At 37.8% G+C, this 27,725-nt stretch overlaps 1 protein-coding gene across 1 annotated transcript in view; it reads left to right on the plus strand.

Annotated features, from left to right (window-relative positions):
- Window positions 1-17,944: 17,944 nt before the first annotated feature.
- Window positions 17,945-27,725, plus strand: part of LOC108878890 (uncharacterized) — a 64,468-nt gene continuing 54,687 nt past the window's right edge. The window contains exons 1-3 of the mRNA XM_051077073.1: window positions 17,945-18,255; window positions 23,365-23,486; window positions 27,540-27,587. Coding sequence (XP_050933030.1) covers window positions 18,198-18,255; window positions 23,365-23,486; window positions 27,540-27,587 — 228 coding nt within the window. The 5' untranslated portion in view covers window positions 17,945-18,197. The remainder of the gene's footprint in view (window positions 18,256-23,364; window positions 23,487-27,539; window positions 27,588-27,725) is intronic.

Raw genomic sequence — 27,725 nt, forward strand, 5'->3', positions numbered from 1 at the left:
AGACACAGGCTGCACCCAAAGGCTTCAGTGTTGTAGAATTCTGGTTACATTTACACTCACCCTGCCTTCTTAGGCTGTCAAACGGCAGCCAAAGACTTTGTAATAGGCAAGGTAAGTTTATTTCTATAGGGCATGTCAAAAGTATGCTTTACAACATACAATGCTAAAATGCAATTGAATATGTTTGATACCATTTTAAAATAAATAAGAAAAAGCTGAGAAATAATATCTGGACTATTTTTTTTTTTTTACCTGGCAGCAGTAACTTTGTGTAGTCTCGTCTGGTTGCCAGGCAACTGTTCAGAGCAGCACCCAGGTGATGAACATAGTATAGGATGTAGCATCAAAAGACAAAGATATTACTCTTGGGATGGTGGAGACCAAAACAAAGCTAAAAGGAGAGCGAGGGGGCTCTGACATCAGGGACTCAGGCCCGGATGCAAGTACACTTGACCCTGGAGTCCAGTTTGTCCATTTAGACACTGTGTAGTTCATATGTAACCAGGTACAGTTTGCATCGGATGTGAAGCAGACTGCTATTTATTGATTGGGTTTACTGGTGGATTGCAAACCAACTAGGTGCATACTGCCACCTACTTTATTGAAGTGTGTAGATATGCGAGTGTACAGAACAACAGTAATAATGTGAAAGCTGACTGACAGGGGAATGGAGAGGGATGTCAATGACAGGTGACCAGACTCTCGACTTAGCTGAATCTATAATTTCGTAGCTATAAATTTGTCCTCTCAGGTTATCATTGTAGCATTCACAGCTTGTTTTTAACAATCACTTAATGCAGGTTTAATATATTTGACCACTAGAGTGTCACAAACAGCCAGTGTACTGATCATACACTACACGTGTAGACATTAGCTGATGCGAAAACTTTTTAGGAGTTCCTATTTGTTTTGTTATCTTGCTTCAGTTCACACACGGACTCAGTATGGCACCTTCTCTATAATTTGCCTCACATTCAGACAGTCACAGTTTGTTGTTGACGGCCTGCAAAACATTGTGAGCTATTGTAGATTATACTGAGCTATGCAGAGCTACATTCTACTTTATCTACATAGTGCTGTTTTACACTTTATTTTAACCCTAAAAATGATAGGATTATTTAGTTTTCAAATCCTAAATTATGATATTGTCATTGTAGCTACTCGAGGTGTACGTCAAAGCTGCTGTGACTGGAAGAATACAGGATTCTATGGAGGATGAACACATGGGGCACATTTGTAGGTATACTACAGTTTCTCACAAAATCCTTTACAGAAACATCCATGGATACTTTCTGGTCTGACAGATTTATGCCTGGAGGATTTTGGTTTTATTATGAAGACATATCAAAACAAGCGTCTGATCATAAGAGTAACAATTTCACCTGTGGTGTTTAGGCTCCATGATATTGACAAAATCAGATATTGCCACCTTGAAACCATTAGTGTGACAGTGTTTTAGGGATGGCTATTGGTGCTCTCCTAAGATATTAAAGGTTTTAGAAATGATCATCAGGAATGTTGATATGATCACTAAGAAGGTAGAGGGATTCATGTTTCGTTTCACTCAGCTAGAGGAGTCTAATAAGGAATATTGTCCCATTAACTGTAATGCAGCCGTTAGGAGCAGGAAAACACAACATTTAGGCTACATCACGATGTTGCAACAGCCGAAATCCCAGATAATATCTACGCTCATTTGAGGATATTATATTATATTGATACATCGTTCAGCTCCAGGTGGCACAAGCACAAAATTTGTTGTTAGCAATAACTCAATTCAGACAAAGCATCATTGGCTTTCATACATAATGTATTAGTTATCAGGGGATCCAAATTTTTGAGGGAATTTGCATAAAGAATCATGCAAATCGAAAATGAATGAGAATTATTTCAGTCTGTCTCTTACTGTTTTCAGACGTTTGGACTTTTATGCGTTTCTCATATACTGTAGTTGTCTCAGAGCTGTTACATGACCATCACTCAAAATAGCATTCAGGCTAATTTCCCAATCAGTCAGTGCACTGTGCACCGACTAAGTGGAATTCAAGACTGATTTCACCATGTGATACCCGTGTGTCTCCAGCCTAAAAGCCTCTGTGTGATTGATAAAAACAAGAATTGAGGAGACATTTACACTGGGAAAAGGCCTCTCTCATTAAAAATATGGTGTTCGTAATGAAGAGGAAATAGAATTAGCACTGAGAAGGATGAAGGGGAGCAAATTGCTGTAAATATTGTAAAGACTGATTGGCAACCTCCTCCTCCAGCCACAGCAGAAAGTCATTATGTGGGTTTTGGATATAGGTTCCCCATGACCGCATATTTATTATCTATCTAAATAGAATCACTTACCTCTGATGCTGCCTCTGATAGCCAGTCACCACAAATATCAGTTCCCCCGGTGCCTCTGCCGGCAATTTTACATAAGGCCAAATGATTATGCGCACAACCAGGCAGAATTGCATTTTGCTGTTAACTTGATTCTTGTTTTCCTATGAGAAATAACCATTTGTGGGGAGATTTTTTTTCCTTTTAAGAGCGTAAATTCAATGCTGTTTGACATGCTTCATGGTAGAAAATTAGGTCATTGGTATAAAGTCAGAACATTTAAAAGAAATTGCCTCCTTGTATTACCATGACTTTGATGCAACTATAAGCTCCCTCTATGATACCATATCTTTATTCACTGTACCCTATTTGTAAGTATGGTGCTGTATTTTTTCTGTGCAGCCATTGTTCAGGCATTAAGAGTTATGGCAATAAATATATGTATTACAACTGGGGATGCAGCACAATGCCTATTCATGAAGGCAACATATGCAGCGCTTAAGAGCATGTATGCACATAGGTATTGGCCCATTTGTCAAGCCAGGAGAGCTAATTATCTCACATTGTGCAATATTGTTTTCAAGCCATGCATTTCATTTTGCAACATTAAAACATATGTGGTGGAGGCAGCAGAAATGATTTCCATGAGTATGAATGCATTAGAAAATTTTGGGAGGGGATGTTGTATTAGAACTCCACAGGGATATCAGCATGCTACACCTCTTTTGGTTTGTCATTCATCTTCCTCGGTGAGGGCGGAGAAAGAACCAGTGGGTAGTGACGCCTTCAGCCAACTTGGCAGGTTAATGAAGGTAATTTGATTTCATACATAATGGCTGCCCATGCCATGCAGGGCTTAATTGCGCTCGGTGTCTGGGCGTCATTTCGCGGTACCAGCCGGGGCCGTGTATTTCCTGAAGGTTGTGCAGAGGCAAACAAGTTCCTGATTCAAGTGAGATGGAACCGATAGCTCTGTTTCATCTGCTAATAGTTTATCTTATTTCCCAGGCAGCTGTGAGCTCTGCTGTCACAGTGTGGCGGCGGCAGCTCGGTTTTAGTGAATCAAGCAAGTTCATTACTACATGGCAAACAAACACCATGGTAGGCCTCACGGTCCTGGGATGACTCTAAAGGAACATGCTGGCATTAACACTGTCCTATTTGTTACACCTCGATTTGATATTATCCATGTGGAATCAGTTTTTGTGTGACTTTTCTGTTGGTGTTTGGAATGTTCAGTCATCTTTGGCTGTCTTTCAGAGCGGTTTGAATGTGAGTCCACAACATTATGAACAATATACCAAGGTATTATGAAATAAACAGTCATGTGAATAAATACATATTCAATTTTTGAAACCGAGCTCATTATTATAAAATGTTCCTGTTAACTCTGCTTATTTTCACCAACATTTTATTTCAGGACATTATTAATCATAATTAATGTTGGTTGTCCCCAACTAAGTTTTATATGCTTTACATATTTTACCAACTACCAAATGTGGATAAAGACAGGCTTGTAAAATTGATGTTTTTTTTGTTTTTTTTAATCATTTGGTTAGTATCAGGTTTTATAAAGTAAGTAAAATAAAAGAAAAACGTTCTTAAGGAAAGCACAGTTCTCACCAGAATCAAATGAAATCACAAACTAATGATAAGTTGGATGGCGTCTGAAATAGACCATCCTACAATTAATTTTAATCTAATTTTTTTCTAGCTCTATTATTGGATCCTAATCAGCATTGGGGTTCAAGCTATTTTCCTAAGACCTCTTCATTTGATCATTATCTACAAAGCCGTTGTAGATATTATGGGCCATATTCTTTTACTCTGCCATACAATCTAAATGGATCTTGTTTCAAAGCCTCAAGGACAGTCTGTGATGAACTTGGCTAGATTTCACTTTCCTGCTTATCTTCATCTACAGGGATGTGTGTAAACATCATAATGCAAAGATCAAAATAATGCTGTGTGGTAAAGGGTATAAATAAAACTGTAGTTGTTTAGTTGTTCATGCTAAAGAAAATCAAAATATTAAGCAAATATTTTACAGAGACCATGACTGTTACAAAACCTTACATATCCAGGTGTAGATATTACCATTTTGACTTTGTTAATGGGGGAAATCATTTCTAACTCTGTTATTATATATATTTTCTTTGCAGCCTCTTCACCAGTACACAGTGGTCAAAGAACAGCCTTGTCAGTTTGTGGTTACAAGAGCTTCTCTTCACTGACGTCAGGGTTGTCTGCTAGGAGGTCAAATGTCAATGGGCCGATAAGCACTTTTCAAGGGGGTCACTGCTCCATCCAAGAGAGACAGTAAACAACTGTAAACTGTTAAAACATTCTGCGGCTATCTATTGTATATCCACTAGAGCAGTGCCACCGACAAATATTTTAATCAGTGTTCAGTTCAAAAAACTTTCAAAGCACTTGAAAGTTTATGTGTCTAAATGAAAAAAAAAAAGAAACTATTTACTGTAACTCACATTTAATGAGAACAGCTACATTACCAGGATAGCTAAAACTACTTTGTCATTTTTGAAATCATTACATTCAAAAGTGGAATTATATTTAGGGACGATTGCTATGTAATTTTTCACCTATGTTAATAGTGATATCTCCTCAGTAATCTTGTAGGACAGAAGTTAAAATATCAAATATCATCAAAAATAATTCTATTTGCAGCTCTGTCTCATTTTGGCTGCTAAGCTAATGTCAGTCAGGACAAACTGATTAACTATGATTAAGCTGAGTACATTTTTTATGTGAAGCATAAAGAGGAGGGTTTTTGACTATTCCTGTTTCCCATCCACTAGCATTAGCTGTTGTTTAGTACTCAACTGCAGACAAGCAACAACTTATAGGACAACAGAGCTTATTACATGCCTACTTAAGATCAAAAGTGAAAAAAGAAGAAACCCTCTTTGGCTGAGTATTCAGACACTGGCCAGATGTGTAGTTACCAGCAGCAAACATTATTTGGCTATCTCAGATTTGATTTATAGGTGTAGGGGGTTATTTGACATTAGATTTTTGGACATGAATCTGACAAATAATCACTTTGTATTTGTTATGCTTTTGATTATATTGTTTTGGTCAGAGGCCAAGAAGAAGGCAGTGACTCTATCAAGGGTCACAGACCTGGTTAATTTAGAACAACAGTGCTCTTCCTGTTAAGTTGTATGACTATGAGCCAAACTGTACAGGAGCTTTATATAGTCATTTCTGGAACAGTTCAAAAAGTTCACAGAGAGAGTTTAAAGTGCTGTTGTTGTTTTGGGTTAACAGGTGAGGCACTGCGTTGTGTTGGCAGGGGCAGAGACGGTGCTGCATGAAGATCTGTGCCAGCAAACAAAAGTTTAGAGCCAAAGCTGCACATATGTACAAATGCATGTTACCTTTGACTATCATCAGCCAGGCTCACAATCCATAAAACTGAGAGTTTGGATTGGCTAGTCTAATTGTCCTCTTAGTGTGTAACAATGTTCACTGACTGCCAGGCATGAAATAGAAAGCCACTGGACTCAGAGTGGATAAACACTGCTACAGATTATCATAATATCTAGCTAAAAGCCTGGTTTTTCCTCACCTCACTGCCTGCCTTCACTAGGCTGTACAATTAACAATCACAGTCTCTCACTTAGCATGTGTGTACCAGGCTTTTTTCTTTCTTGCACACTTGTTATATTTGGGTTCTTTATTCAGATTGTGCATGTGGGTGTTAAGTCATTAACTGTACTCAGTCCAACTTAGACTGAACAAAAGCAGAAACTTATATGTTTTGACTACCAGTATTACAAGAAATATTAGTTCCTTGATGTCGAGGCTGCAGCAGGTTGACAGTCATGGTAGAATGAACATGTAAGTTAGAAAAGGGAATAAGTTACATATGGGTTTATAAAAGAAGAGCTAAGGGTCCAATTTAAAATTCCTAATAATGAATTTCATAGTACACATTTAAGTTAATGCAACAAGCAGAAATATAAGCAATTAGCCCAATTCACCTTTTCAACAAATTAAAATGAGAAAATGATAAATGAATGTGATCAAAAATGAATGTGACAGAGGCTTTGTAATAGGCTGCAGCACATCTTTGATGATAGCATTAGCTAACACTGCCATACTGGTATTATTTATTTATCTGTTTTCTGGAGCCAAGCAAAGTTGAAGTGTAATGGCACTGAGAGTGTTGAGTGGTTTGTTGGAATGAACATCCATTCCTTTTGGTTGAATATCAACAGCTAGAATGTATGCAGAGGACTCTGTCCTTGACCCATAGTCAGCATAATGGCTCTCATCTGCCTAAATATTTCTTTTCCTTGTTTGTACAAAAATCTTTTATGCTCCTCACAGGTTTTTGTCTAGGACTCTCAGGTTTATTCCAGACACATGTTGGACTCAGCTCAGACAATAGCTCCATCTTGTTTGAAGAGGTTGGAGCCACCTCAGCCTGGCATTACCTGTGACCATGAGTATCCAGTAGCAGGCCGTTGGCCAGTCTGGCCTTCACACCATGCTGGGTAGCATGTGGAAAATTTGTGCTGTTTAGATAAATGTAATCAAAGAGGATGTTAGAGACAACAAGAATGGAGGAATCAGTAATTCAGCTCAGATCAGTCAATATTATATTGGAATTTGAAACCAAGTCCTTACATACTAAACATTGGTTTGTTTATCAGTTTGTTTGTACAGTTTGTATTTCTATAGTGGACAATTGACTGTATGTAGTTAGTATATTCCAGTCATTTGTGCAAGTGCACGATGACTGGGTAATCACGTCAGGCCGACTGTTTTTCAAATATAGAAACTTTCCTTTTATAAGGTCAACATTCATGGTTGTTTGGCTCCATAATCTACCATAAAGCCAAAGCCAAAGCCCACTTCTGAAAATGGCTCATTAAGATTTTGATCAATCTTGTGCTTTCGGTGAGACAGACTTAGGAAATGCCATCAGAAAATTGCATTTCCCAATGACATTAGGCGCCCAGTTGACCATCCAATTCCATGTGTTTCTATTGAGATGTTAAGATCTGATATCATTTGGGTCAGAAAACCTGCTTTTTTCTCTAAGTGAGGCAATTAAATTTCCTTGATGGTCTCTGAGAGCACTTAGCTTAAGAGAATACACTTCTAAATCAAAAAGCTTTCAATCATCTAAAATCATATTTGGGAGAAATCTGCCCTCGAGTGTAGTGTCACATGCAATGTTGTTGAGCATGTGACAGACTCGTGCTGAGATAGACGATGTTGGGAAAGGTTACTGTGCATGTCTCTGTGAGCTGTGCATTGGATGCGACATGTTGTTTGTTACAAAGTAACTTCATATTAACGACAGGACGGGACAAGAGAGCCTAACGTTAACTGAGGAGAAACCTGTCAGACTGAGACACAATATATCAAAGGACACAAATGAGGAGACAAATATTTATGGACTACTGAATTTATTACTTTTTATCTCTCACACTGGGATCAAATGACAGTTGCTCTATTAAATTAACAAAGAAGAACTGGAAATTTTACACAATCATCTGACAAATTAGACTGAATGAGCTTTAAAACATGTTAAGGTCACAAGACCTGCTGTGTATGGAAGCAAAAAATGGCCATAAAGATTTGAGGTTTAATTCTGGTGACCCTAGCCAAACATCCTACCCACCATAGCTATCCACCAATTTGACCAACCAAATTTTTTTGATTGAATTTTTGAATTTAATTTTTAATTTTTTTTTTTTTTTTTTTTTGTTACTAATTGAGCTTTCTCAAATATTAGTTAAACAATATTTTTACATAAGAAAAGGTTGTGAGGATGAGGACTGACCATTGAACTTTATAAATGTAGCAGTATCTTGGGTAACATATTTGGCTGGGGTTGCTGGAATGTAAACTTCTCAAATCCAGTTAATAGAATAACACCGCCACTGAGGTTAGCCTGAATTCTAGAGGCCAACTCACAGACATGCTTCTGAATGAAAATTCAGAAAAAAGGACATGTGAAGCACGACTTGGGCATAACAATAACATCTTGGTCCACAGTGGGGAAATACTATACAGTTAATGTGCAAATCCTGAACTGGGCTTTTTGTACTGTAATCTGATATTAGCTAATAACCCCCATGGTCTTGGAAGTTAGTATTACCATAGATAGTAAGCTAATGCTCATTAGGTTGGCATCCTAACTGTAGCAGGTTGTATTAAAGCAGGCAAACGCAATGTTTAGTCCTTTCCTCACACTTTTGCTCTTCTACTTTTGAGGAGGTTTGGATCATATGACTGACCAACCCTAACCTGTCCACCGATTACTATTCCCTGGTACCTCAGATATTCAGATCTGAATTTCATATCCTGTGGGTTGTTTAGTATTTGAATTTCACTAAGCCAGTTTGAATAACCACATTTTTTGACTTGACTTGAATTCCTAAATCTTAAGTGAGCTTAATGAGTTTTTTGAATACTGGGTATTTGAATTCTCTATCTGAATTTGTGAACCCTGTTGACCCCTTTTGCCTATTGACAATTTTTAGGGGGGAAACTCAGAACATAGAGTATATAGTATAGTATATAAAGATGTATATTTGGTTAGTGCTATGTATTCAGTTGTTTTCAGGATCTGAATCTCAACATTAAGACACACCTTCGCAATTAGGCATTTAGTAGCTTAAAAGATTAAAATCTTTATGCCACTTTGCTTCTATGTTTCTATACTCCTGACAGTATAGTCCTACATAATAGATAATCTTTTTCGACAATATTAAAAGTTACATTACATTTATGCAACACATAAAAAGCTTTAGTTACTGAAGGTGAGAAAAAGCAAGGCGGCCATCTGGCAAGTCTGAAATAAATGACTTCATTCTCTAACTACCTGTTCTCTGGTTTACCATTCTGCTCTATTTTACGACAGCTAATTAGGCAGGTTTTATAACCAGGTTTACTTAACTCTGTCATGCAAGGATAAATTACCATTTTGCACTTCTCACTTAATCATTCTAATTACCACAGGCAATTTATCAGGCTGTCTTCAGGGTATGAATAATTGGAAAGATTATTAGATGAGAGTAGATGCTGTATATATCAGCATTTAAGTTTGAGGAGATTCTTATGGCAATACAGAGTATTAATTTTTACTACTATATAATACAGCCTTTCATATTATAGTCAATAACTTTATAATCAAATATGTCAGATGCAGTCATTTTACAGTTATTTACAGAGTCTGTCCTCCTTTACAGAGATCATCAGCTATAGACAGAAGGTTCACTGTTATGCAGGTTTACACATTTTAATGCTTGTGTGCATTGGGAATGTGTTTGGGAGGGGCTGGCCCTTTGCTGACTTTGTCCTGACATTCATTCCCACACTGTATCAGCAGTGAAAGAGGGATGCATCAGACGCCCCCTCCACACAGATCAAAGAGAGGTGTGCCATGCTGCTGTAGGCTTACTTGAGAGACTACCGACATGAAAATACCACGTCCCAGTCCTCAGTGGGGGGCCAGTCTGTAATTGTGTCTTGTCAGACCTCCAAAGTCCCTCTCACAGCTTCGTATCTGACATTTTCCTCCAATGAATTTATTTTTCATTCTTTGGTATTTTGGCAGTGGTGCCACTTGTGACCAAATTTAGCTCTTTTCTCCCACCATGTGTACCATAAGCCAGTGATAAAAGTGTGTGAAAATTGCACTTTGTATGAAAATGAGAACATTAACCCCATCAGGAAAAGGTCACATCAAACAACTGATGGACAGCTAGATACACCAGTGTTGTGAGAGTTTATAATTCATTGGTTTATATGAAAACATCAAGCAAGAATAGAAACTGCCATGGAATTCTGAACACAAAGAGAACAGCCATATCAGTGATCCATCAACAGAATCAAATTTACCATGAAGCCATTTTATGTGAGGATACAAAACCAAGGACATCTATGTGGTATTTCACAGTAAAAGTCACGACTGCAGATGTTCGTATCAATTGCATCAAATTGGATAAAAAATGACACAATTATATAATTTCCCACAACAAAGATTTTGAGCTGTATCAACTTTGATGGACAATTAACAATTTTTCAGAGACACAAAAAACATTCATGTATCCAGTTTATGGTATTGCTGGATTTTACAAAATAAACAAAAAACAAGATGTCTGAGAGACACTGATCAGTTTGCAGTAAACAAAGTCCTCTGTCAGTAAATTCTGGTTGTATTTTTGCTATTATACAGAATGTATATAATGTTTATAATTACTGCAAATTAATATTTGAAATTACCAGAGGTTTATTATTAACTGCACAATTATTAGTCTCTGCTACATTTTTCTAAGTCATGGTTGAGTTCAGAGGCAGGCAGCAAAAATGACAAAATGTCTTGACTCCTGTTAAAGTATGTTCAGACAGAATGCTTTTTTGCTGCTGTGTTATTCTATACAAAGGTAGCATAAGTTGAAATTCTTTCAACTACAGCAAAGAATTTGCAAATATCTCAGTTAAGGCTTTGTTAGTGAATGCCCAGAGACAAGAAAAGAAATGTGTACCTTGCTAGCTGGCTTACAGCAAATGATATATATATATAATGCCGACACGGTTGGTGGCCCATCCCAAATGTGATTATAACACACCCCTATTTTACAAAAAATATACCTTCTTCTGGTATTGCATAAACAAAGCATGTGGAAAAAAAGACAAAGAAACAACAGAAACAAGAGCTTTTTTCACTTCTTTCAGGCTTTGTTCAGATAACTGGCTAATTTATGTTTGTTATCTGTTAACTGCAACAACAGTGTAACAGTTAAATTTGCGCAAATAACACCATGCAAAAAAATAGCTTTATATTATGTCTGAACCCTCCTTTTCTAATGAAATAAGTGGACCTGGCACAGCTGAAAGAGCCATTAAACAGTAGCAACACTGATGTAATGGGTACACTGATGCAGTATATAGGTTGTCAGTATGTTTAAGTAATGTAACATGTAGAAATGTTTCACTGTTCTTTTGTCTTGTCATCGTTCATTTGACTTTGGTTCTATGCAAAAATACCTACATGTTGCACCATAGTCTTTAAAGGGTATAAGGAAAATGAAAATGATTGTGCTTTAAGGCCCTACAAAGTCAAGTAGTACAAACTGCAAAATTTTGTCAATCCAATCTCACCTATGTACATTTTTACTGTGCAGCAACAAAAAATCAGTAGCTATTACACATAAATTAATATGTATGCCCGTCTGTATCAACACAATACATACAGCGCAATCACACATACTAGGTTGTCTCAGGCTGTTCAGTGCTACACCTCTTGCTTACTGTAGTGCTCCTTGAAATCTCCCCGGCCCCTGCTAACATGCCGTATGTTACTGAGAGGGCTGAAGATTAGCATATGACATGACAGATTACATTAAATCATGTCTGCGCTGTACTTTATGACATTAGCCTCTTAGCCCAGGCATATAGATGCATGCAAATGCTCCCCCAAACCCTCTTATTTAAATCTGCTGCATGACATGGCACCTTTGATATGATTATTAGTCATCTAAGCGACTTGACTTCAGCCTCATCAGATAGGAGATGTCAGGGAAGGTGAGAAATGATGGCCACTTTGAACATGAACCTTGACAAGCTGCGGTGAAATGCTGAAAAGCAGGCGTCTGACTGAAAATGTTATTTAACAAAGGATGTCCACACGGGGAGGTTTATCTTGATGATTTCCTCGTAAAATGTTTAAGATGTTGGACAGAAAGTATCACTGTCTCCTGCAATATCATAGAGAGAGAAAGTTGTTGAGAATGTGGCTGTTCTTTTCATGCTGTCCAACTCATTAGTAACAGAAGTCAGTCTGTCTCAGTCATAACTGCTGCCCAGATGGCTCCTCAATCTGCCCCATGTAAGGAGTGAATCATCATAATCACACATAATCTGCTGTTTAACACATGCCTTTTGCTTCAATTTTAAAAATTATACACTACAGTAATACATAAATCAAGCTCATCCTTTTTTAGACCCTGAAGTGACACTGAGATCATGAGTTATTGTGCAGTCTAAAAGAAATCAGGGCTCTTGATATTTAAAGCAAGTCTATTGTCAGTCACATTCAGTGTTTGCATATTGTGAAACCCAGTCTCCTACTCTTTGGGGAGGTAGGGGTTGTAGATACTTCTCTCCAATTATTCCCAGTGTCATTGGAGAAGCCCCCAACACCACTCGAGTGTCTTGTCTGTGCTCTGTGGTCTTTAATCTTAATTATAAAGCTATCATTACAGCATGAACCCTGGGCTGCCAACAGTGGAGCCCTGGGCTCATCTGCTCTGAATCAATCAAACTAAGTTCTGCACTGGAGGACTTTTTCTCTTTTTTCAGTCAGGTCATTTTGATTCTCCCTTATCTCATTTTCATAATTATGCTTGTCCCTTCTCTAATGGAGTGAAAATGCTCTACCTCCAGAAGCTTTACATGGTCAAGTCTGAATATTTTAACTGCGTTGCAACCTTGAACATCTGACCTTGCTTTAGAACTTTGTGACAGTGAATAATCCAAAAGATCAGAATTTGTTCCCTGCAGTGCTTGTTAACAAAGGCTTGTTAATAGTGGAGGATGAGACAAGAACAAAGTAACTTCAGCAGTTTATTGTTTATGAGAAGGTGTTAGATATGGAGTTATGTGTCTGTGAAACACCCTCATTCACACTCAAATTGTCAGCTTCTGCTGTAAATCAAAGCAGTAAAATTGGATGACAAGAGAGAAAGTTGGCAGCAGTCAATGACAAATTCTCCCTATCTCAAACACAGCTGACATCTTAAAGCTGTGATCAAGTGGAGTGATCAAAGGCATTCAGTATTCCATTTAGAAGTATAGTATGTTTTGATGGGTAATAGTGTTGGAAGGTTTGTATAAAGTCAAACTAAAATTAAAATGAACTTTTTCCTAAGAAATCAGCATGTGCATCTTCTGGGTTTACTTAGACTTTCAGAACAAAATTCTAAGTACAATAAAAAAAATGTATGTTTTATTTTGTTTTCTGCAGGGATAGCGCCTGCTACATCCTACATCTCCAAGGATTGTGAATTTTTGGTTTACAAATGACAGTGTTGCTACTGAAATGTTATAGGTGCCACATCATCATTTTTAATGTGACAACAGTTTCAGTGTCAATGGAAGCTGACTAGCAGGTCATGGTGATGTTGGCCATAACTTTGTCCTATCTGTGATTTTTGATATAGACTGCTGAGGTTACAGGACTCCTTATTGCTGTGAGTTTTGACTTGAGGTCTGGTCATTGGCCATCACCACAACTGGACTCATGAAAGAGAAAATTCAAGGGGCTATTTGTAAGTTTTGCTATCACTACATAGCCTGTTAGCGTTAACAGCTGACTTACAGTCTAAATGAATCAACGGCAGTGTTTTGTTTCTAGTTCTATCACCAAGACCGACTCACTGTGGTTGAATCTCTTGACAGTTGACCATCGCCGCCACCCGCTGTTGTTGAGAAACCACATTTGGTGGCAGAGCAGACTACAAATAGCTCCTTTAATGTTAACTAGATTTACTGTAGCTATGGGCATAAAAGCTTTCAAATGTATACTGGAGCCAGATGAGTAAAACCTTAAAATCAAGCTAGTTTCCAGCTTAAAACAAGCTGTCTCCACTTAGTTTGATGTTAGCCTAGTTAGCTAAACAAACAGGCTTACATTTTTTTCAGTGCTTTCTGAGTTGAATATGCTAATATCATCCCCCTTGTTAGTTTCTACTTTGCAGATGTGATACAATTTTAAGTGCGGAATGCGTCCTCTCATATGTTGAATGTTGTAAGACACAGATAATAGTTGATGGTACAGTATTTCGCCTTGTGGAACAGGCAGAAAACACATCTTATATCAGTTCATGTGCAGTATGACGCTCCAAGGAAGTCACAGTGTGTCTTCCAGAAATGTCAGCTCTCAAATGTCAGTCAGATGCTGCTGAAGGAAACATCCTCCCAGAGGCCTGAAGCTGTGACACTGTTTCCACAAATATATCCAGAAATACTTTTGTCCTCTTTTGAAAAATGTAAATCGTTATATTTTCTATTTCCTTTTACACAGAGTGAGTATATATAACATTTCTGTAAAACTTAAAAATAGAGATGGTTTATTCTGTTCTGGCATTAACCTTTGATGTAAGACTTTTAGTTAGTGATGGCTAGCTGAAATCTAGTGTATTTTGAGTTCATTGTAAACATTAAGTGTGGGACATAATTTGTTCACTTATATACACACACAACTGTGGTACGTATATTTCTGTATCAGCAGCACCAATCATCTAGCCGTAATTCATGAAAGACCTGATAGAGTTACAGTTTAACAGATTTTGAGACTGTGAACTTGTGAACTTTGAGTCTACAGTGGAGAAACTCAAACGAAATCCTACACAAGGAGAAACCCGTAAGTCACATTATTCATCATTAAAGACGATGGAACAGATCAAAGAGTAGATGATCTGAGCTTTTCAACTTTGAACAGTCGCTGCAGGTATGGTATTGCTTCCCACTGTCCATGCCACCTAGTCATAGCACAAAGGGAAAAGAATCTGACAAGTGAGAATATGACAGAAGATTATGTTGAGTTCATAGGTCACAATTCTTTAATGCTCAAAACCCTTGAAATACCTTTTATTGCTGTCTGAGAGAAAGTGAATGCTTTAGTTTAATGCCATAGAACGAAGGTCCTCATTGGTTTTAAAATATGCAAAGAAGAACATGCTAACATTAACCACTGCCTACATTATTTATCCTCCTGAAAAGTGTTTTATCAGCACTAGACCCGCTTCACTTTACTTTTAAATATTCAAATTAGGGCAGAACTGAAATATCTACCGTGCAAAAGGCTCTTTTGCATATGATTTTAAAATTAAGCTCACAATTCTCATGTTTGGCTAAAGATGGTTTGGTTTGTTGCAAATTCTGTAGAACTGCAATTTTTTTAAAGGAATTGCCGAAGGCTAAGCTATCCACAATAATCAATATTTTTTCCATGTGGCTCACATACAACCATGAGTATCCCAATTCTGATCACAGTGAATCCAGTAACATTTTTGACCAAAGAAGTTCAAATGTCAAATGTAGATTGATAAAATACAAAAGTCCTTTTTTACATCATAATATCCAAATAGGGTTACACTGTAACATAATGATGTGAATTCCAAGATTACTATGTGATGTAAGGTGCACTTCGCTGTATTTCATCAATTTAGTTCCACTTTGAGTAGTTACCTCAGAATATTTGTTAGATGTGAGAGTGAAGTTGAAAATATTCTAAAAGCAGTGTATCACAGTAACACCATAAGGTCATAAACTAACACATTCATCTCTCACAAGTTACATTTTTACTGGTTGATTCTTTCCCTGATGTAGATGTTATTTACATGGCAGGAGGTTTTAGAGGGAGAGGGAAAAGCTTTTACTGTGGTTTACATTGGCCATGTATCATTGGGCTTACTAAAAACTAAAGAGCTGTTCCTTGCCTTTTAGCACTCAATCTTTTCCCCCACTCTTTATTCCCTAACACCCATCACAAATTTGGTCTGGTATGTGACTGCTAATTTATCCTTTCAATGTATGATATCCTGTCATCTCCTCATTTGTCCCTGAGTGTTTCTAATCTGAGATAATCCCAGTCAAATCCTTTGATTGTGTGTTTGGACCTGATCCATCTCTGAAGAAGCAATTTAATGGGCTTCATGGCACTTGGTGTAAAGTCATTTATCTAGTGGATTGGATGTGAATGCTTGTTTTAATAAGTGCTCTTCATGAATAGTAGGAGACGTGCCATTTAATTAGGCAGAGTATAGGCCTATTCCATCTCCACAACTTCTCCAGGGTTTTTTTTCCCCTTTCTTCTGGGAACTGTGTGCTTTGATAGAGAAGGTATGGAACTCTTCAGATTTTGGATCTATATGAAAAAAACCTGTGTGATTTTCTGGTTAGTAATTATAACCTGATAATATAGTTGCTACGTTTACATGCACAAAATATTCTGTTTTTGTCCTTATTTACAAAAAGAAAATATACCCCTGTTTACATGGTTAATGAAAATTAATATTCCACTAACATTCCTGTTAACATGCACCTTTTGGACTTCTATGTTTTTGTTTTCTGTTGATATTGAAGTCTTCAATGGTATTTAAAAATAGTTAAATAGTTAAATAGTTATAGTAAAAATAGTTTCTACTTCCATTAAGAAACTTGAGATTTTCTTTTGGGCCTGCATCTCTACCCAAGCATTGCAAACTGTTGTCTGATTGGTTTGTGTACAATGTACAAAGCTTACCATAAACAACCAAGTGGCAGTGTATTGCAAACTGCCGAAAAATTTCCAATTGAGACACATATTCGGAATTTGCTGTAAACTTCAAACTGACTGATGGCATCTGTATTCTGCCAACTCCCATGTTATGTGAGGTAAAATTGTTGTTTTTGACAATGGAAGCAATATATAGCAGTGTTTCTGGGTAAACAAAAAGGATCTTACTTTTTAATAAAAAAGCATATCTCTGTGGCAATCCTATCCATAATGTTGACAGACACCTATAATAACAATTTGAGCCTGTCAGCACTTTAATGGACGTACTTTGACGTGGAAGATTGCCCATTAGATTATATTGGAGCAGCAGTGGCTGGGTACACAGTTCTTGCTCAGCACTGCACCATTTCCAAAGATTTTTGTCCTTATGAAACATTAACATACCCTAAAACATAGGGTTTTAAAAATACCAGCGTTATCAATTAAGTCACAGAAGCAAAGCAGTGGCCCACTTACAAAACTAGATAAATACACCAGTTGCTATTGTTTTGGTATCAAAAACCATGGTTTGTATTTTGCAGTGATCATTTTAAATTCATAGACATTTTTGATAAAAGCGATAAAGCAATAAATAATTAAAAGCAGGTTTCTAATTTCTAGCCACATTTTATTGGCTGAAATGGCAGCTGTCATAGGTAGATTTTATCAGCTATAGTTAGCATTAGCAACATTTTAGAGTTCACTGAAACTTTTAAGTTCACTGAAAAGTACAACTTTGACTTTAAAATGTGCTGTAGTATATAAAATAATTACATGAGTTATTAAGATTTATACAAGCAATATTGAAGATTTCTGTATATTTTTGTATGATTTATTCATGTAAATTGATTGATGGATTGATTGATTGATTTATTGATTGTAGATCATACAATGTTTTGTCTCTACCAGTCCATGTTTTCACAACTGTTACTGTGGAACTTTTAGCTGTTTTTTTACTCTGAAAATGTGCAGAAAGATGTGTGGGGAAATTCCACAATCTGTTAGTCATTTCCCAGCAGTGATGATGGTTTCTTGCAACACAGCGTTGTTTTTAGGAAAGTAATCTCCTCTATCACATGCTACTCCCACACTGTGAAACCTTGCCAGCCTCATAGTATTTTCTCCTTAAACAAAGTAATGTATGTGGCTGAAATTCAACACATCACGAAAATCACTTTCTCACCCCCAACATCTATTTTAGACGGTCTTGACAGAGACCACACGAAGCTCACTGCTAGGCTTTTCTTTTTTTTTCTCAGTTGGTTTCCTGTTCTGACGTGCCCCAGCTGTGCAGCTGTGATTGGCTGCTCACTTTCAAAACTTCCTCAAAAACCGAAACAGAGAGTGATCAGCTGACAGTGAGTGCAGTAGCAGAAAATGCAGATATAAAGTTGTAAATTTCAGCTGTGACATGTTCATTTGTCTCCTATACATACATGTTTGTATAACCCCAGCGAGAGAATAGAGAGGAATGTGAACAGGAAGTGGAAGAAACTGCTGGTATCTGGAAGTACTCAGAGGTGGGTGGAAGAGCTCGTCTCTCAGCCACAGCAAAGAGAGAAACATGAGCACTGAGTACCAACCACTCTCTTCAGCAGAATCATGCAGAAGTTTATTCATAGGTAAGTATGTTCTCCTACAGTGTTATCTGCTGTTTCATGGGGGCCTGTTGTAAATTATACTTCGGAATCATTTGTTCAGACATAAATGGTAGAAATCTTATCTTATCTGCACTTTGACAATTTCGCTGTCATCCAGATGTTACAGCAGTGACACCAGGGCCTGACTCCCTCCTCGGAGGTGTGTAGAAAGTTACTGGGACTAAAAACACTCACCTCAGAGTAGGTCATGAGAATTGTTTACTAATTCTACCCTGACTTTCAGCAGGAGGATTACTCCTGGGAGGGAGGGTGTCATTGCTGTTTCACAACATTCTCAGCTGCAAACTAGACGTTCTGACGCTGTATTGTAGTTTGCATACAATTGTGGTTTGAAATGTGTTAAAGTTATCCTGTCTTAAAACAACCTACACATATCACACTGAAGTTGTATGCAAAAATCCGGCCCAAATCACATATTTTGAAAAAGAAAACAAGTAAACACAACCCCCACAGCATGCACACATTAAAACTGAGCATTTCTGCAGATGTTAATGCTCTGTTATTTCCTGTTTCACAAACTTGAAAAGGTAGAAAAAGGATAACAGGATAAAATCACAATAGTAAGCTCTTCCAGACTGAATCCCACATCACTGGAAGGATGTAGATCCAAAGGTGCTATATCTTTGAATTTTGAATATGCCTAGTATAAGACCTAAGACCGTGTTTAATCATTCAATAAATTATTCAATAACAACCTTAAATCTCACAATTATATTTACTAACAAGCTATTTGCAGAGTAAACATGTACATACATCATAGTACATACAATTAAAAACAGTAGGTAACTTGAGTCAACCCTCATGTTGTTTTATAGTATCTAACAGTGCTGATTTTGCAAACCCTCTGTGGCCTGTGAAGCATCTCTCTGTGGGGTACACAGAGTCTTCTTTTCCACTGACCAATCCCCCTCTCAGTGACACTTCTTGTTAAAGGGGCACTCCACTGATTTTACACATCAAGTGCAAGTTCAGTACTTGTCACAGAGAGCAGTCCTCAGCCTGTGAAACCAGTAGGTCTATATAATATCTTCTGTGGCTCTGGAGGGAGATTTCTAAGGTCTGAAAAATAACCCAGGTGATGTCATGATGATGTAATTGTTCATTAAGATTGTTCAAGATTTACTGTATTTGAGGTTTTACCTATATTTCAGACTAAAAGTCAAAATATCTCAGCTTCTGTTGCTTTCATTTTGACTGTGTTTTTTAAAATCTGCCCCAGTGTCTCTTTGACTTATGTGCTCCCAAACATGTCTCTCAGATATTATAGATAATGATTTTAAATAAATTAATACATAAAACTGATCATTTTTCACGTTTTCTTTTGCATTTTGCTAAAGGTCAGTCATGAAGTTAATGATTGATAAAGAGTATGTTTTAGTCTAACCTGAGGATTTTGGACATGTATGACTGATTTCCTGTTCTCAGAAGCTTGATAAATATGGGGGCAGACACAATAAGTCAATCCACTAAATAAAACCATTGTCCCCAATTGTTTTTCCTCCATTGCTTTCACATCAATTTAAAGAGTAAGATGAATTTTGTGCATAAACAAACTAAAAAGTTGTGTTTTTAGGCTTTGAGACAGTTTGATGTACCTCAGTACCAGGCAGATTTTTCTAATATTTAGCGCCACCAGTCCTCATCATATCTGTAATCTCATTATGTGATGTGGACCATGTTATAAACAGAAACATAAAAAATGTATTCACATAGGTCAGTACACCACTTAATCCCTGCCTCCATTCAGAGGTGCTCTAGGCCTGCACTTGGAAGTCGTGACGGCCGTGGTGTTAGCTTACCAGTCCCCCAACCCCCACCCAACCCCACCCCCCATTGTAGCCAGATGGCTGTCACACAGGCGGTTCCTCGCCCAGACCATGCTGATTTCCCATCATTCTTTTGTTAATGAGGTCGTTAGCAACGCAACAGACAATTAAATTATCCCAATCTGGCATTTTCCTCCTTGGTTTACTGTATAGTGTACTGTACTGTGTTTCAAACTCATCAAATAACATTGCTCAGCTTGACTGCCTCTATTGAGGTGACAGCTTCTACTACCATTTTTTCCCCTTATTATTCATGTCAGTGGCTCTGTGCAGCAGCAAAAGTGAAAGCCATTTTCAGACAGTCAAGTAGTATAAACAGAGCCCTTGACAGAGCTGCTGTTGGTACATTCTCCTCTGTGATAGCAGGAGATCAGTGTCTCCAACTGACAAACTTTGTTTTAATACATCATCACCCCGTATGGAAACAACACAGCCCAGAGCTGCTGCCGCTGCACAGAGCAAGTTTTGTTAGCTGTTAAATTCTGTAGAGAGGGTGACTTCAGCCAGTTAGTTGAGCGCTCACCTTCATGTGAAAAGCTGCCGAACATTGACACGGCTGACAGTTAATTATGGGAGTCACAGATCACGCAGACGTGTCAGCTTGGCTACGATTGACATGCCGCATGTTTACATCTCTGTTGTAATGTTGTTTTCTAGTTATTTTCACAGCAGCAGTGCATCCGTTATTTAGCTCCAGAAGTGCCTCGGGGCTTGCCATAATGATCGTAAAAGCAGTACAGATTCAGGGGAATGAAATGTTAAAAATGACTTGTGGGTATAATTGGTGAACCTGCCATCACAGTAACTTTGGAAATATTTTCGGTCAGGCTGTTGAAACACGCACAGTGCCTGTTAGCTAGAACTGTCATAGTCTATAGATATGTCTCTGCATGGCTTCATTATTTTCCTCACACTCCACACACAAAATTATTTTGACAATGAGTGAAAACCAACTAAAACAGATATACTGTTTGCAAGTAGACAAAAGGGAAGCAAACATATACATTTTGACAGAGTAGTATTTAGAGAGTGGCTCACTGAAATGATTTCCATTTCTAGAGCAGGTGGTTGGTGTCAGTAACAGGATGGAGAAGCAAATGGCAGACACCACACATTTATCTGAAAATGCCAGAATTTTAACTTAACCAAAAAGAGTGTTGAGAAAAAAAACTTCATCTGGTTTCTCTATTTCACAGCTTGTCTCCCAGATATTAGTGCAAGCAGAGATATATGCCTGGTCAGTAATAAAATCTGCTTACACAGATTATGATGGGTTACATTAAAAAACCCACCCTCTGATTAAAAGATTTTTCAACTGAGGATAGATTTTTACCTGAAGCAATCCAGTTTGACGCAAGCCCCCAAAGAGACAGGAGCTTCTGAGGCAGCAGTTTATCCCCCATTCAGGCGAGCGCACACATGACAGCTAGCTCTCACTGCTGTCTCCCAGTGTTTTTATGGGCTGAAACCAACAAACCTGGCTCCCAGCTACTGTCCAATATTTTGCGTCAAAGCTCCTGTTTGGTAATCATCACTGACGAAGACGTTGGCATGGTTTGCTGTTAAATCGGAGATGCTGGTTGCAGCACAGCAGAGAATAGTCAGTCATTGGATCTTGCGGGGGCCTTGGGCTAAGACCACATGATGTATTCCACTGCTCACCTATGTCCACTCCTAATTCAACCAGATCAGATCATTTTACTGCTTGACTAACTTGAGTTCAAAGCAGCTGTTGTAGGTTGTGATGATATCAAACAATGTGTTGTCATTAACAATTAACAACTCCCAGTCCCTTTTTTCACCCTGTTGCCAAACACAATCTCACACCAGCTCAGGCTTCACACATTTTGTAAAATCTTGTTTAGATTTCATGAGCTAATACAGAGAAATTATGAAATATCCAGAAAAACAATTGGTGGAAAAACTTGAAATTTTAAATATCTACAGATATCTATTAAATATCTTCCTGTCTTTGTGTGAGAGACTGATGACCTGTCAAGCAAGTACCCTGCCTGTGGCCCAGTGCATATTGGGATATGCTTCAGCCCATGACAGTTGTATATTGTCTTATGGCTGTAATGTTAATGCTCCTGTTTCACTGATGCAGTTTTTATTCTATTTAAATTCTGTCCTCTAAAACATAGAATCTCTTAACCTCACCACCATTTTTACGAAATATGTGCACATTTTTTTTTCTTTTAATACTGAGTCAGTTTTTTACTTTTCCTAAAAGAGGTTGCTCATAGTTCAAAATAGCTCAAAATTACAGGTAATTATCACCTAACTCTGCAGTTCCTCTCAGCACAGCAGAGTATTTTAGCATCTTTGAGCTCATTATTTTACACTGTCTTCATTGTTGTTGTTTCTAATAATCTCTGTTAGCTTCACTGTCCGCTGCACCAACAGCAGACAGAAAAGCTTGGCAACTAGTCAGTGATTATAGTGATGAATTTAGCTGCAATAGAGACAGATTTTTCTAAGGAGTTGGTGTAGACCAAAACAGAGTTAAAGACGAGTTATTACTGGACATTTTCTGGGCATTCAACTAAATGTTAATATCACTAGCTGTGTAAAAGGCAACTGTTTGGTAACACAATATAACCATACCACACCATATTTGGGCAACCACTGTGTAAAATTACCTCGTAAAGCTTTACTTATTAGTAGACAGTGAGCCAAGTCAGTATTTTGGGAAGCACTGATGTGCCATGACTTGTGATATGGCTGCAGAATTAAAAACATCATTTTGGTCTAAAATAGGAAAATGACGAATGACAGTGGATATAAATAATAATGGTTAGCAGTGAAATCATACTAAATAATGAACAAGATTCATGCAGGTAAAACTAACAATCCAATAGAATGCTGAATTATGTTTCTCATTATCAGTCTCACATCTGCACTGTTGTGTTAATTATCTTGTCAGGAGACAAGATGTTACAATTACTTTTAAGGCCCAGAGTCACTTTGCCACACTCCCAATGGGAACAAAATAAAGACCTAATGCTCGAGGGAACTGTACAGTGTGTGTTGAATGCTGTAATAGGAAATAAGTTCCACTGTAAGTGGGAATATTTACAGAAGTCCTTTCTCTAAAGAAAATACAGTAATACCATGATCAATTCTGAGCCAGTTAACAATTTCAGCAACCAATCTTAATGGGAATTAGGGATTACCCCCCTGATGTAATATGAAATCAGTGCTAAACCAGTCATAACCTCTATCTTCTCCTCTTCTTCTACAGAAACACCAGAGTGCTTTATATGCAGGGATGTTGAACTTCAAGCCAGTGACCCACTGAGGAATTTCTGTGACTGCAAGAATTTACTTGCCCATCACGTGTGTCTGTCCACATGGATCCAGAGGGTAAGAAAGACTTTCCATGTAGGGAACCTTGATATTTTGAATTTCTAGCTGTTTTTCTTCATCAGCCATTTGTCAAAATGTGAAGGGGGGAGATGTCTGTGTTGGATTTCTAACAGTGAATAAATGTGTTTGCCATGTGAGTATTCCTTATTGAGACAAAACGTTGCTGTTTGCCTCAAGGTAATGAGCTACCTTTCATAGCAATACCAATTAGTTTTAATGAGTGTCGCTAACAATGATAACACGTCATCGTTATACTGTTGAAACACAGAGGCTGAAACAGTGAGAAGTGCCTCATAATGGGCTGGCAGAAATCCAGAAAGCTATCATGCACCTGACACCTGTCACCTACCGCACAATAACTCATTAACATCTGTAGTACTTCTTGAACCAGCATTTGTACTAATGCAGTGGTCACTGCTGTAGTGTTTCTGCACTGCTTCTCCTGAAAGATCTCTAATATTGTTGCCTCAGTTTTTGAAATGTACATTTCTGTAGGTGGCATGCATTTGTTTATGTACAGTCATACTGCTTATTGCTGCTCATGCTAATTACTCTTCACCATAAATTCCTAGTAACTGCTGCTGCCTCTGCCAGACTAGTAAAAATGTGTAATTGCCTATGTGTATCCAAGTATTTTCCTAGAAATAAAAGCAAAAGTTACAAGGAAATTAAGAGGTGTGATGATGTGGGTATGTAGCAAGATTTTAACACCTCTGCTGCATTTTTTTACATAATACACTTCCCTGGTATGGACAGATTATATGTTAATACACTGTTTATTTTTATTTAATGTAATCACTGTTCAGCTGCTTTAAAGCGTACTATTTAACAGCAAATGGCAGGCTGGCAGTGTTAATAACCAGCTGGTGAACATAGTGAAACATTTAGCGACAAAAGAGTGTGGCAAGGTGGAGACCAAAATAAAGGAAAGACAAAGGCGGAAAGTTAATATTTCACTAAGATTTGTCAGATTTCCCACAACATGACTCCAAATCAATGCTAATGTGACTTCATGTCTGCAGGAGGCATATCATAGACAGTCAGAAAAAGGAGATACAAAAGAAAAACCGATTAACACAGCTTGTAGTATGTGTTTCAATTTCCTGTTTAAGTTAACCAATTGTAGAAATATAGGGTAGTTTACTTGCCATGGGAGGCGCTGCTCATCCTGATAGGACAGTACAATATTTTTCATTCTAGGGACTTAAAGTCAGGACATCTCAGAATCTGCTCTACCGATTTTGACCATTATGTTTTAAATCTTCATCTCCAGTCAACCAGCTTTATGGTAGTACAATGCTAAATCACTTGAGTATCCCTTTAACTAGAGAGGCAAAGAGCAGATAAACTGAAAATTGCTTCAATCTGTGTTACTTATGCACTTTTGGAAAATACAATATCTGCACTCATGGTTTTTCAGAATGCCTGCTTCCAAATGAGATACACATATACAGTGCAACTCTAAATAACAACGTCTAAAAATATACAGCATCCACATGTTGTTATTCTGTACTGTACATAGTATATAAATTAGTGAATTAGTTGCCATCACATTCAATCACTGTGTATTAATCAAAGATAAATGGGTCTGCTATTGAAACATTCACTGTTGTGCCATCCACTGCTGTGAGCTTTGGATCTCTTTGGATACTCTACAAGTGGTAGACAACATGCTACAGCAGACCTTTCATCTGCACCACCCAGCTGTCAGAGTGAAGAGCCACTTCCATTAAGTGTGTGTCTTCCCACTATATAATTATATACAGACACACACGCTCAGTCTCATGAAGCATGCACGAGCACACACACACAGACACAGTGAACCTCGCTCTCTACTGTGAGTGTGTGCCAATGCTACAAGACTACTTTAGTTTTTGTGTGTGAGAGAAGAAGACAGAGAGAAAGAGAGCTGGAGAGAGAGAGAGAAAGAGCATGCGACCTTTTAGAGTGCTCAGGGTAGGGAGCCCCTTTCCCTTTTACGGAACAGAAATCAGCAATTGACCTGTCACTTTTGCTCTGATAGCCATCTCTGGAAAGCAGGTCATGCACATATGTCTAAAGTGCCTCTTAACCGCATTTTATGAAGCCAGAAAATGTAATCCAATAATGATTTGACTTGCGCAGGAGAGAGTCAGCCAGCTGGGAGTGATAGCATGCACTGTTACCACTCTTAAAAGAAGCTTGAACAAAAAAAGGGCAAATTCCAAGTCCTTATTTAATTTCACCCACAACAGTATGACACAGATGTTGTCACTAAGCAGCGGGCAGGCAGAATTCAAACACAACAAAACAGCGCTGGCATTCATTTCCACAACTGTTGATACATACTTCAGTGTGTTTGCAGCAGAAGACTATCTGAATGACTATCATCTGCAATGAGGCAAACCATACGCTATCTTTTTTTAGACTGCCTCATTTGCCCCCCCCCCCCCCCCCCCCCAATACCATTCAGGTTCCCAAAGACAAATAGCATGGCACAAAACTAATTAGTAACCAGGAACTAGTTAGGAGATGCCCTTTGAAAAACATGTCCTCAGGCAGGATTTAAATATAGGGACAGAGTCAGTGACTGAGTGTGCCTAGGAGATCCCGGCCTCCAGGCGCGGCAGCACTTTGACCCCTGACCCTCATTATAGAGAGTGCATTCCTAGAGGGGTGAAACCCCTCTCAGCACAAAGTACAAGGGCATGGGAGAACTGTATGGCTCGTACCGCACCAGCCGAGCGCGGCCTGGTGTGTCTCACTGCCCAAACCAACAACAGGCTTGAGAAAATACAGAGCAAGGACACAGGCTTGTGGAAAGTAATGGTATACACTCTATCCCAACAGATAAATACATTTTTTTTTATTTTTATACATCTGGTTTCATTGAAGGAAATGAGAATGACATTCTGCAAAAAAAAATGCTGTTCAGGATTTGTAATCTCATCCATCTGAAATAGAATACATAGTAGTTAGAGGGCAAATAAGAAATAAGAAGAGGAGGCATGAAAATGCTAACAAGTGGCTAGCTAAATATAGCATTGATTTAGCAGAATGAAGCATTGACCAAGATGTGAACAGATGAAAAACATAATGAGAAGATGAGTTTACACACTGACATTTATTAGATATGTTATGTGATATACGTGTGTTTATGTGTGTGGCTATGTCAGCAAGCATGCCCTTGACTGTGTGTGCATGCCTATATATTCCTTTAATTGCACACACACACACACACACACACACACACTTACCCTGCCTCTCTCTCATGGGTTGATAATTCTCATCATTGCAAACAGACTTGGTTTACATTCATTAGTTCAACACTCACAGCAATCAGGCCACAGTGCCAGGGGCAATGGTCCTCTTTATAAAATCACATTGCCTAATAGCAGTGTTCTATAATTATATGCCATTAACATCTATCAAAATGTGCTCCTACATGCCATGCATATTAGCAGTGGATTTGGCACTTAGTGTTTGTTCAAATGCTTTTCTTGTTATTAGCATCTTCAGTCAGCACCAGCTTGAAGATTATTGCCAGCATGTTATTTTTGTTTCATGTGCTGTTCTGTCACGTGAAGTGGTACATTTAGTGTATTCATTGAAAACAACATCTAGTTATGTTTATTTAACTTTATTAATTACTATACTGTATCCACAGTGGCCCGAAGGTGCAAAAGATAACAACAAAATCGAAAACACAAGTTTAAAAACACAACACAATTTTTTTTCTGTTCTGTGGTATCTTTTGAAATGTTTTTTTTTACTCCTGTTTTGTTTTCTAAAATGTTGTCTTGTCATGTATTGCACCTCAGGGTCACTGTATTTATACAGGCTTGTAGATCTGTAATTAAATTAGCATTATTATGCATAATGCTCATTTGTGTTAAGAATGAAATCATGTTTTCCAAACAAGCATAATTACTTTATTGTAAAAAAAAAAAAAAAAAAAAAAAAAAAACACAAACAAATGACTTGTCACTCACACATGTCATGGTGCACCAAGTCCAGCTTCAGTTTTGTTTCACTGTCACTAAATTACTTTCAAATATTGTTTCCTCACAGGGATGTGGGAGTGAAGACAGGTTGCGATGCATCATCTGCAAAGCCAAGGTAAGTATGTTAATGTGTGTGTGTTTTGAGAGGGGGTATTATAAAAATTCAATGAGATATTTGATGATGTCTCATTCTTTTAATCTTACTGTGTGAAATGTAGGTAGCAAGCATTTAAACAAACACTCTTTAAGTCAT

This window comes from Lates calcarifer, linkage group LG17, assembly GCF_001640805.2.
Source record: "Lates calcarifer isolate ASB-BC8 linkage group LG17, TLL_Latcal_v3, whole genome shotgun sequence".
In the NCBI taxonomy this organism is placed as follows: domain Eukaryota; kingdom Metazoa; phylum Chordata; class Actinopteri; family Centropomidae; genus Lates; species Lates calcarifer.